The sequence below is a fragment of the Armigeres subalbatus genome, chromosome 2 (assembly GCF_024139115.2).
Source record: "Armigeres subalbatus isolate Guangzhou_Male chromosome 2, GZ_Asu_2, whole genome shotgun sequence".
Taxonomy (NCBI): domain Eukaryota; kingdom Metazoa; phylum Arthropoda; class Insecta; order Diptera; family Culicidae; genus Armigeres; species Armigeres subalbatus.
Genome location: NC_085140.1, coordinates 48,318,658 through 48,330,687, shown reverse-complemented (window position 1 = coordinate 48,330,687; position 12,030 = coordinate 48,318,658). Strand labels below are relative to the sequence as shown.

The 12,030-nt window shown below is 38.0% G+C and overlaps 1 protein-coding gene and 2 long non-coding RNA genes across 3 annotated transcripts; 2 read left to right on the top strand and 1 right to left on the bottom strand.

The window, feature by feature from the left end:
* Window positions 1-3,863: 3,863 nt before the first annotated feature.
* Window positions 3,864-4,754, bottom strand: LOC134214358 (uncharacterized). The gene is made up of 2 exons (XR_009979750.1): window positions 4,369-4,754; window positions 3,864-4,305 (listed from the first exon to the last, which is right to left on the bottom strand). It is a non-coding gene; the product is annotated as an uncharacterized LOC134214358 (long non-coding RNA).
* Window positions 4,755-5,660: 906 nt separating this feature from the next.
* On the top strand, window positions 5,661-6,417 carry LOC134214357 (uncharacterized). Its single transcript, XR_009979749.1, has 3 exons — window positions 5,661-5,807; window positions 5,908-6,100; window positions 6,163-6,417. It is a non-coding gene; the product is annotated as an uncharacterized LOC134214357 (long non-coding RNA).
* A 2,426-nt stretch (window positions 6,418-8,843) lies between these two features.
* Window positions 8,844-10,725, top strand: LOC134214356 (protein mono-ADP-ribosyltransferase PARP16-like). The gene is made up of 2 exons (XM_062693749.1): window positions 8,844-9,234; window positions 9,731-10,725. Exons 1-2 carry the CDS (start codon window positions 9,037-9,039, stop codon window positions 10,610-10,612), a joined length of 1,080 nt encoding a protein of 359 aa, XP_062549733.1. The 5' UTR covers window positions 8,844-9,036; the 3' UTR covers window positions 10,613-10,725.
* Window positions 10,726-12,030: the final 1,305 nt, after the last annotated feature.

The window sequence follows — 12,030 nt, the reverse complement described above, 5'->3', positions numbered from 1 at the left end:
CTACGATCGCAACATGATTATTGTCTATATACCAAGTCAAACAAGCAAGGCAACATTTATATAATAATATATGTCGATGACGTGTTAATTTTCGGAGATGAACTCAAATTTGTATTGGAAGCTAAGAAGATGTTGAGCAAAGAATTCCAAATGACTGATTGTGGTGAAGTCAACTGTTTTCTGGGTATAAAGATAAATTACAATAGAACGGAAGGAAAACTGCACCTTTCGCATGAAGCTGGGATCAATCGCATTCTAGTCAAGTTCGGACTGCAAGATTGTAATCCGGCGAAGACCCCAATGGAGAAAGGATGTCAGTTAAGCGCTAAAGATAGAAATTCAACCACACATCCTTATAGGGAGCTGCTGGGGAGTATGATGTACACGATGCTATGTGTCAGACCGGATATCAGCTATGCTGTCGGATACCTTGGAAGATATCAACAGAATCCAGGAGATCCCCATTTTCAAGCTCTGAAAAGGATTGCTCGTTACCTGAAAGGCACGAAAAACATCAAGCTTGAATATACGAGTAACAGGACCTCAGAAGCTTTAATAGGATTTGCCGACGCGGACTGGGCATCTGATACTGTGGACAGGAAATCAGTAAGCGGGTACGTTTTTCAAGTTTTCGGAAATACGGTTTCTTGGGCCAGCAGGAAACAACAAACAGTGGCCTTATCTTCAAGCGAAGCGGAATATGGTGCTTTAAGTCTGGCTGTCTCTGAAGGCATCTGGCTGAAAGGAATTCTTACAGATTTGAAGATCATATCATCGAATGAACCATTCACAATATATGAAGATAACCACGGATGTAAGCTATGGCAAAGAACTTACTTGATACTTGATGGGCTACAGCTCTTCGATGAACCTACGCCGAATGGAGTATCCTTCTCCATTGGACTCGATCCTGGGCCAATCGCTTCCAGTCGCCCTGAACATTGAGCGCCCTCAGGTCCTTTTCAACTGCAAAAAGCCATCGTGTACGCGGCCTTCCACGAAGCCTGCGGCCTCTTCCGGGTTCTCTACTAAATATTATCTTCGCTAGTCGTTCTTCCGGCATACGAACAACGTGACCAGCCCACCGGGCTGCAAAATGGTGGGTTGACATCAAGGAAGGAGCGCCCAACAGAGCTCTGGTCCCCACCAGTCCCTATCTCACGCTTCCACGGGTCGTCCGATGACAAAAGACCGCCAGCTAAGTGTTGTGTACTTAGCTGGTAGTGCAGCCTGGGCACTGTTGTCCTTCTGACATCAGCTAGAGTGAGAAGGTACGCCTCGAGCGTCTGTTCACCAGGAGGTGCGGCTCAAACAGCGTCTGCCTGGTACCCAGCGGCTGATTAACGAAATGCTGTATCGCGTCAGCTATACCTAAGATGGCACCCCATCATCGCGATGTAGGTAACGCGACCCCGGTAAGGTAGCTTACTGAAGCCTCTCATATACCACGAAAAATGGAGATAGAAGAAAAAGAGAACGTTGTTTTTGGCAACCGACCCGGCAACGAAATAAGGACTATGATTGGAAACTCGGTACCTGGAATGTCAGGACCCTAAATGGCAAAGAACATTGAATGCAAAAGGGCTAAACACATTGATGTGAAGCACCACTTCCTGCGAGATCATGTTGTCAAAGGGAATATCAAAATTCAATCGGTTCCATCAAACCGAAGACCACTGTATCAAGAAGACTGGCAGCTCTGGCATTTTTCCATACAAGCGGTCAACTTCATTGCCGACAGAGCCTCTTCTGAGTTGAAGTGGTAGCTTGTTGTCTGTGTGGTAGTGATCTTAACTGACAAAAGTAAATGGGATCTAATAAAGGTGCGGAGGAAATCGATGTCTGCTAGTGTAAGTTAACTGCCAACAAATAACTTTTAGAAGAAATATTTTCCACAGTAGGGAAAAGTAGAATTCTACTCTAAATTGTGTCGACATCGCACATGCCAAAAAATTTGTCATGAAGCCTGTATACTAACTATTTTCGCAAATCGCCAGTACCAGTCAATTTACATTGGCCATCCACGATTATGCCCTTCAGTTAATTGCCTAGCTTCTGGCTATTAGTCAACCGGCACTACGAACTCTCGCCGCTTGGTTCGCCGGGTTACAAAATTTCTCTTTTATGTTTATTTTGCTGAAGATCTACCAACACAAGCAAACGTCGATGAACCCCGCACCTTTATTATTTGCAATGGAATATAGCTGTCAATTCACAAAGCAAACCACACGAAATCACAAATCAGCTCAGTTTTGTACAGGCAGAAAAATTCCTCGTGAAAATGAGTTTGAAACAAAAAAAGTTTTTCGTGGCAATTTAGAAAAAACACAAGGAACTAAACTAATTCGAAATTATTATTTGTATGAAAATCTCGCATGGGCAGTTCCTTAGTACTTAACACCAATCAATAGAGAGAGTCAGAGTGTAAGTTTGAAATTGAGGCTGTTTACTTAGTTTTATATGCTTTAAACTTATTTCTTTGGGGTCTTTTTTGTGTTCTTATACGTTTGTCTACAAAATAAAGTGTTGTAATTTAAAAACGAATTTGAACCTATTGCAACGGTAGAAACATCAAAAACTGAAAAGCGATAAAAATGAGTTTTATTTGCATCGGAAAATTATTAATCTGTCAAAATTCTGGCTTGCTCCAAGGTAGCATAATCACGGCTAGTGAATTAACATTCTCAATATTTGCCGTTTTTTTCTATATAGGGTAGAGAACCATTTGGGCAGTACCCCCTATTCCCGTCCACAACGTTCATTACTCGATCGCATTACAACCGAGTTACTTGGTTTCTAGTACAGAGGTTCCCAAACTTTTGGATATGCGACCCACCTAGCAGAATCTCATATTGCTTGCGACCCACCACCCACGACATCCATTGATTTTGTGAAATTGGATAAAAATGAGTTCGCGTTAGATTGAACAAATTATAATAAATTGCTTTATATCCCATCATTGTATTTGTCAAAAATCCGCCAATTTTTTGGATTGGATGTGGATTAGATTTGAATAGAATTTGAATTGAATTTGGATTGGATTTGAAATATATTCGGATTGAATTTGAATTGGATTTCGATTTGATGAGGATTGGATTTGGATTGGATTTGAATTAGATTTGGATTGGATTTGAATTAGATTTCGATTGGATTTTAAATTGATTTGGATTTGATTTAGATCGGATTCAAATTGGATTAGGATTGGTTTTGGATTGGGTTCGGGGCTTACATTTGCATTGTTTAAGACTTCTTTCTACTTGCCTAAATATTGTATAACAAAAAATCATTACACGAAAGAAAAATCTCACAATGAATGTATTCGACAAAACACATACATTTTTGCCATTGTGGTTTCTTAATCTTATATATAAAAATGAAATGGTCTGTGTTCGTATCCGCATAACTCGAAAACGGCTGGATGGATTTTTTTCATTTCTTCAGCAGAAACATTCGTTATAGTTTCCGACGGGTTTATATGATATTTCCTAATGCGAAAATTACAAGTAAAGTTGAGCAAATCGTGAAAAACTAAAATTGTGATTCCTATGCGAACTTTGCATGGGCAGTTCGGAACGCACATTCTCGCCTACTATGCAGGACAACGTCTGCTGGGTCGACTAGTGGAATATAAAACAAATGGCAATGAAGGTTATGCGGCACTGCATAAGATAATCATAACATGAAACTTATACATTTCATGTAAAATAAGTATATACATCATAAGAGATTTTAAATAATAAATATAAAGTTAATTTATGTTTTACATTGGGGAAATAGTAATAAAATCATTAGATTGATAAATGTAGATTATTGTTTTTACGAATGCTGTTTTCTTGAATCTGAAATGAATTTAAACTCGAAAATCTTAGGCATTTTGTTTATTAACAATCATGTTATTATTGGCAGTATTGCAAACGAAACACCGCACTGGATGCTCGGAAGATTCCTGTTTGCGGTAAACACATGAAACGCTGCACATTAAGGGGATCCAAATAATCTTCCTTATGCACCGCTTGCAATTCTCCGGTGTCGGTATCGAAAAGCTCGATGGATTGTATACCTAATGTGCGATGAAAACTATATAACGTTTCACAGATTAACTCCCCGGCATTCTACGGCCGTACTGCCGGATGGACCCGCCTAGGGAATCAGCATCGTTTTTATGCTCCACCACGACTGCTTAACTTTCCGTACAATCTGGATCGGGCTTAGCATGCGCGTCCTCATAAGATCGTGTAGTCGGTAGTTCCCGATGAGGTTGCATCGAATTTCACGGCAAACCATCCCCGGAGCGGCTCAGAATAACTGCAATATAAAATTTGCTTTGAATTTATTGATTGATGCGTATAAATATGTGATATTATTTACCATTTTTATTGCATTTTCACACTTTTTTCTCTGCAACACTTTTCCTCCAGCAGCAGAATGAATACCACTGACGACTGTTTTTTCTCTCTCATATCGCAACGTAGTCAAAAGTATAAGTTTTGCTTAATACAATTTTGCCATTAAGCAAAACTTATACTTTTCATTCGATACGATAATACTCAATATATGCACTCTAAATAAGCATAATTCAGATTTGTTATGATAATCATATTCAACATCTAATTGATAATAAAAACGAAATTTAATAAATATATTAATTAATTTTTTTTACGTGTAGTTAGATTCTAATTCTAAATATGGAATAGATTTGTGGGACAGAATAGTAACAAAATTATGAATTAAGATTTGTCTTTCGCGACCCACCACTGAACAGCCCATGACCCCCCTGGGGGTCGCGACCCACAGTTTGGGAACCTCTGTTCTAGTACATGGTTAGTTTCTGTCGACATATAGTGATGTACAAAAAATCAAGCGACTTGGTTGGAACGCGGTCGAGTTATTAACGTTGCGGACGGGAATAGGGGGTGCTGCCCAAATGGTCCCGCTCCCTATTAACATCTATTTTTGTTATCTATCATCTGAATTTTCTCAATGAATTATTAGCAATGACTGGTTTCCTACTCGCAGCTGTCAGGCGCTAATGTATATGTGCAAACAGCCAGCATTCGCCGGAAATTTGTTTGGCGAAAAACATCTAACGCGGGTTTTCTCAAAGTTAGGAATTTTCAAGAAAAACTATTTGGTACTATTTCTGTACACGCCCGTTTCAAATTACTCAAAGACTAAGTGAAATTGACGTCTCTTTTTTCTGACGGAAATCTTTCTCATTTTTTCGTAAAAAATGGAACTAATGAAAATTTGAGTAGTTCCACTTTTTACGAAAAATTAGTAAGATTTTCGAGAGATAAAAAGATACGGCAATTCAGCAATACAATTTCACTCAGTCTCTGAGTGAAGAGTTCATTTTCTACTATGTCTAGGATAGCAGAACCTTTTCGAACCTTTGGGTTTTTAAGCAAGTTAAGAAAAATCTACACAGAAAAACAAATTATTGTGAAACTGAATATTTCGTACTTTCCATCTGAAAAGCGTTAAATTTTTGTTAAAATAAAAGTAATATTGATTATCGTGACTGTGGTAACTTTAATTTAAAAGTGCCTTTCGTTTTTCTTGAGTGTAGATTTAAAAGTTCTCCCTTTTACGATAAAAATTGTTGAACAGTCAAACCACCCGCTTATGTCAAGTCTATCGAGTGGACTTAATGACAGCAAAAGTGATCGAATTATTATTGTATTGTTTTTAAATTATCATCAGATCCCGCGTATACGAATTCGATCCGAAACATTTTTTTTTAAAGTTTGGATTGCGACGTCTGCAGCGGCAAGGGTTGATATTCTGTTAGCTTCCTCGAGATAAAGGTAAGTAAATACTCTATATTAATGACTGGCCTGCTGCTGATTACCGCACCGTCGACCTTCGGCAAACGAATAATTGATTTGCTTATTTCCCTTATTTCAGAATCAAGCCATGACCGTTTCCGCAATTTGTTTGGTTCTGGAGCACTTTCATGCTGCCCGCTCCCCTTTTTTGTTATTCATGATGAAATTCACTGCTCACCTACATCGAACGCTCGTGCATTTACTAGCAGTGTACTCAGATAATTTACTAGCGGTGGCGAAGACTTACATACCGAATAAAAGCGGAGCGCCAGGTAAAACATATTATGAATTTGCGTTTATTATGTTACTCTAAAATAGTTCTATACGTTTACAGGCTGCTTAGGGTGGAAAATCGCAAGCGATTGTATGCAGCGAATCAAAATAAATTGGCGGCGATATAGAAAATCACCGAAGATGTTCTCCTAGTATTTCGAAATTGCCATGTCTTCCGCATTCCAGCACCAGGCAGAAGCGCAGTATTGACTCCAGCGCAGAGATACTCACAACGGCAACAGTTCTTAATTTAAAAGTTCATAGTTTTCGTTGGAAACAGCATGTCTTTTAATAAAACTTCCATTTCAATGTTGATTTTGACAAGCAAACTATTCAAAACATGAATGTTTAAAAGGTTGTAAGTCAAAAAAGGAGCAAGATTTTTTGTCTTGGTTTATTTTTGATTTACGATCTTTTGAAAGTTCATGTTTGCGTTATTCATTCAGTTTCCTCGGTTTCTCCTAAAACAATCACTCTTTCATTCACATTGTAACCATTTGGATTTGACAGTTCTATAGTTTTGTTTAGAAAAGTTTAAACTTTTAATTTCAGAGTTGCATGCCACTTTTGAACCGTCGTTGACGCAAAAGTTGCTGTACTTTTATTTCAAACATACGGAACTCTCTACGAAAAAGAACCAACGCAACTTTTTATTTTAACCAATGTTTTTTTTTATTCTATCAATGATTTTTCTTTCTGTGTAGAGAGTAAATTGTTTCAAATCAAATCATGAAAACAGTCTTCAGTCAAAATGTGAAGGAAATTAACAGGTCCGTACGGAAATTGATATAGAGTGCCGCTCTTTAATCGTCAGCTCAAGACAAAATTCCAAATATTATTCGGCTTAAAGTTATGCTGATCTCATAAAATTGAAATACGTTTAATCTCAGTGTACTTCTCGAGAGTTTTTTTTAGCATAATTTAAATGTAGTTTTAATGTATTTTGATTGATCGTGTAACTGAGGTTACAGTGTCAATTCACTCACACAAACATACATAGTACCACCTCGGCTCACCGACAGCGCTGCTAACAGTGTCGCCCGATTTCAGGCTGTGTTGCCAGTCTTCTTGATAATGTGGTCTTCGATCAAACAAACAATTAGCAGACGTTTTACTAAAGCACTCGATAATAGCCGGTTTCAAGAACTTCGAAAATCGCTCGGGTTGACCGATTGAGAGGGGGTGTTGATATTGTAATCGGAGTCCAAGCTACCATTGGTTCTCTTCAACACTACCTTACACGGAGAAACACGTTTACTCATTAATGGGTACTTTTTCTTTGCTATCTCTTTCCCCCTGCTGAAAAATTTACCCATTTTGAGAGAATAAGTGGATCTACTCATTTAAATGAGTAAATCCACTTATTCTCCCAAAATGGGTAAATTTTTCAGCAGAGAGAAAGAGATAGCAGACAAAAAGTACCCATTAATGAGTAAACGATTTTTACCGGGTAGCAACCTATTGATTAAAACTAAATAGAAAATTCTGTTCATTCCATTTTTGAACTCTCCACACGACTAGTCCAATAAATATTTTGTTTTCTGTTAAACCACTGTGAATTACCTGAGAGAGAGAAGCCAGCTCACTGACAGATCGTTTATTTACTATGTCTTCTTCTTCTTTATTTGTGTGGAAAACGTGGAAACTCAACAAATCAAAGTAACATTTCATAACGTCGGAAGCAACATTTTTCACTCCAATAAAAACTTGTTCGAATTAGCTGATTTTAATGGTTATGAACTTCCTAACGTGGAACAAAACCGATTTCTCATAATACGGGATCATTCACATGGATAATTACGGGTTCAATTCACTGTAGCAGATACAGTATTGGTAGTTTTCGTGACTGTCATGTGAAAGCGAAAACAGTTGCATTTTCATTTTCAAGAGACCAAATGAAAATGTAGCTGTCTCCCGGTCACCTGTCACATTACAAGCAGTCATGATGGGAATGTTGCTTTGTTTTGAAATCTAAATTTCTAAATAATTTTAAAAGATCTGAGCATATAACGATGACTAGTCCATAAAATGATTGTATTGTTTTTGATTTTCGTGTCAGAAGTAACATTATTGAAGAAGAAACAGCGTGTTTACAATAGTTTGGTTCGCTTTCATGAAATAAAAATCAGTGAAAATAGGGCAGAATTCCTTTCATTGTTTATGTTTTCTATGAAAGCGGGAGAGAATAAAATGTAAATATCGCGTGACCTCTCTCAATGAAAATGAAAATCGCAGTACTGAGCAGATATAAGAAAAGTTGCGAAAATAAATTGCCAAATGAATAATTCTGGTTACGACCATTTGAAGTTGCATCGCAGTGTTTACTTTTTCGGTTCGCAGTGACTGGATCGCAGTGACATTAGGATGAACGTAAATAAAGCGAGCTGTCTTCTCTCTCTCAGTGCATTACTAATCACAAGAAATAACTCAAGACAAAATTTTCAAAACGACTTATCTGCTTTTGTAAACAAAGATTCAAACGACGATTTGACGAATCTGATATCTCTCCCACGCAAACTAACCCCATCAACAGGAAGCGGAAACCTTCATCTACCTATTGATGATGTTGGTTTGCGTGGGAGAGCTAGCAGATTCGTCAAATCGACGTTTGAATCTTTGTTTACAAAGTAGATAAGTCGTTTTGAAAATTTTGTCTTGAACTATCCTGAGGCACTTTTTTCTTACCGTGTTGTAAATTTGAGTTGATTTGATTCTTTGTGTACGTCAATTGACAACAATCATTGTTTTCTTTCCAGAGTGCACTCTGTTTTCATTTTTATTCAAGTGTACACAAAAGAAAATTCTTATCATAAGCTTATCATTCTACGTTCGAAAAAGTGTGAAATTGCCTAATATCTCAGACATAACAGTGATATTTTGTTCAGCACTCAGAGCATAACTATATTTTGCGAGCTAGGAAGCATATTTTTTCTCAATGGATAACCCAAACTCTTCAATGGCTTCGGAAAAACGTTCCTCCCTGAAAGAAGCAATCGGTCGTGATCCTTTGGCGGCCGATTTTCGTCTGTCGCTGTTTGTGTCCGCCGCCCGGTCATTCAAGTACGATTCTTGCCTGCAACCATTCCCACCGGACTTCGTTTCCAGCAACAAAGAGAAGAACATTGACGAACTGGTAAGATGCACTTACGTGGTGATTGTTATCGAGGAACACGTATATCCCGAGTAGCAATGGAGAACATAATGTTATTCAATTTTGTACAGGATGGCATTATTATTATTTCCCTATTTATTTTAACTTTTTCTTGATCATATTTGATTCATGGGTCAAAATCACGTTTGTTCTCAGAAAATATAAAAAAATATTTATAATGATTTAAAATCTTTTAATTTATAATCATGCAATAGGTAAATTTTTGGCCTTTCTCGCACTCTGAAGTTGTATCGAAAAAATCACACCAAATATCATTTAAGATTTGTCTGTTTGTCCGTGTGTATGTGTGTCCATGTGAGAACGAAACCAAAAAAAAAGTTTTATAATAGTTAGATTTTCTCCCAACAAGTTACGTGCGACTAAGGATAAAGCCTAGTTAATTACTATTGCTATTGCTTAAAAGCTATAACGAATAAATTTGGTTTTATAAAAATTAGTTCTGAAAATCTCTTTGCAGAATCGTATCCTAGAAAGCATCCAACCCTTGGCGGATTTGAATGTTGCGTCTTTGGAGGGCAAATCATTGGATCTGCTGCACTGGATCATTTGCAAGCAATCTAATCCGGGATTGCGCACGGTGCCGAAAACGGACTTCGATGATGTATTTGCCAAAGCGCCCTGTTTGGCTGCCTTCCAGCGGCCACAGCAAATTTTTGAAGTTGTATACCGCGAGGACGCCCACTCGGAACGACGGTTCCGGGAGAATCAGGATCAATTTAGCAGCTACTACGCGTACCACGGAAGCAAGTTGTTCAATTTCTACTCCATTTTGAATTATGGCCTGCAGCAACACCTCAACAAAACGGCATTATTTGGTGAGGGAATTTATCTGTCGGCAGAGCTTCATGTGAGTCAAATGTTCGCTCCTACCGGAGCTGGATGGGCAAGGTCAGATTTGGGTAGTCATTTGGCGTGCACAGCGCTTTGTCAGTACATTGACAATCCGAGCTACGTCAAGTGCCAGGAAGAGAATTCAAATACGTCCGACATACCGGAAAAGTACATCTTGGTTAAGAATAATGAGTTGGTGCAGGTCAGATATTTGCTGGTTTACGGAAGCAATCGAAGAAAGGTGGCATCAAGTGAGGTAAGTAGCAATCAGCCACAGTGGCAACAACGGGTGCAACCGATGATGGGTGAACGGGCGCGGCCAAGTCGGTGTGTGCAATGGATTGCGGCAAATAAAAGTTGGCTCATGGCGGGTGGGTATTTCATGATGTTGTTTGCAATTGGGCTGATGAACAATCCCAATGCGCACTACATGAAGCAAATGTTTTTGCAAAAGATCAATCACGTCTGTAACGCATTGTTTGGTGGGATGAATGAGAGAGATGCATGATGGTTAGTGGGTGGATGAGTAATGTAAGAATTTTTGGGTATACTGCTTTAAAGTTTAAATTAGATTTAAGTCTGTATTTGTATTATTTACATAATATAACGTAATTACATTCATATGAATGTCTTCTTTTTTTTCCGAATTCCTCTAGACTTATGTAGGGAGAGGCATGTGTGTCTACATTAGTTATCCCGGATAAAGTGACTATTAACTTTTTATTAGGACTATGCTCAGTAGGGTGGTTCAAAAAATCGATTTTGCTCCACAGTGCTCATCTGATTCTTTACCATGTTCAGAGTGTACTCTGAAAATTTGAGCTCATTTGGATTAAAACTGATTTAGCACAAGCCGTTTCAAGATTGCATGCAAATTAGTATGGGGAAATTTATTTTTTCATTATACTGTTAATGACGCTTCCCCATCAAGCGCCTGTTAAAAGAAAACCTACATAGATAAAAGGCATACTCAACAGCTTTCACTCAGTGAAAACCGCATCTCAATTAATCGTTCCAATAATTAGTAATCGAATTTAATCTATACCGTGGTTTTCTGGAGCTAATTGCATAACTCATCAACAGGCAACATTGCTGCTCGTGGCGCGAAAGATAGCACACACAAATTCAGGCTACTATGTTGCACTGCACATTTCAGTGATGCCCGCAAAGAAGTTTAACGATCATGACTCTCAGATCATGACTAAAGATTTGCAACCTGTCTTAAAATCGATTACTAATTATTGGGACGAATAATCAACATGCGGTTTTCGTTGAGTGAAAGCTGTTGAGTATCCCTTTTAGCTATGTAGGTTTTCTTTTAACCTGCGCTTAATGGGGAAACGTCAATAACAGTATAATGAAAAAATAAATCTCCCCATACTAATTTGCATGCAAACTTGAAACGGCTTGTGCTAAATCAGTTTTAATCCAAATGAGCTCAAATTTTCAGAGTACACTCTGAACATGGTAAAGAATCAGATGAGCACTGTGGAACCAGTCAAATCAAGGCACGAAACATTTCTTAATGGAAAGTCCGAGAGCTTTTGTTCCCAAGGGGGGACCCTTGGAAAAAAAAACACAATTTCGTCTAACATCTAAAAACCAAATATACAGAAAGGAAAATCTTTTTTCACGCTAATTACGCCATAATCTAACACAGGAGATTCAAAATAATTAATACCAACGAGAAAAAATATATCTTTGTCGTTTTTTTAACGAATTATAAATGGAAATCCTTCTTCCACTCGAAACTTACGATCTGTTCGTAAAAAAACTGTTCTCAAATTGACATTTCAATTTTTTTATGGCTCAAATTCATCTGGGGGATTACTAGGTAGCCAATAAAGCCACTACATAGAAAATAATAATTAGAGCTCTTGTTAATAAATAGAAAAAAATCTGAAGGGTTATGTACAAGACACGACC

Excerpts from the sequence above, each read along its gene's own strand:
- LOC134214356 (XM_062693749.1), top strand. The coding sequence starts at position 9,037 with ATGGATAACCCAAACTCTTCAATGGCTTCGGAAAAACGTTCCTCCCTG. Across the intron at positions 9,235-9,730 it reads AGAAGAACATTGACGAACTG|AATCGTATCCTAGAAAGCAT; the intron begins GTAAGATGCACT and ends ATCTCTTTGCAG.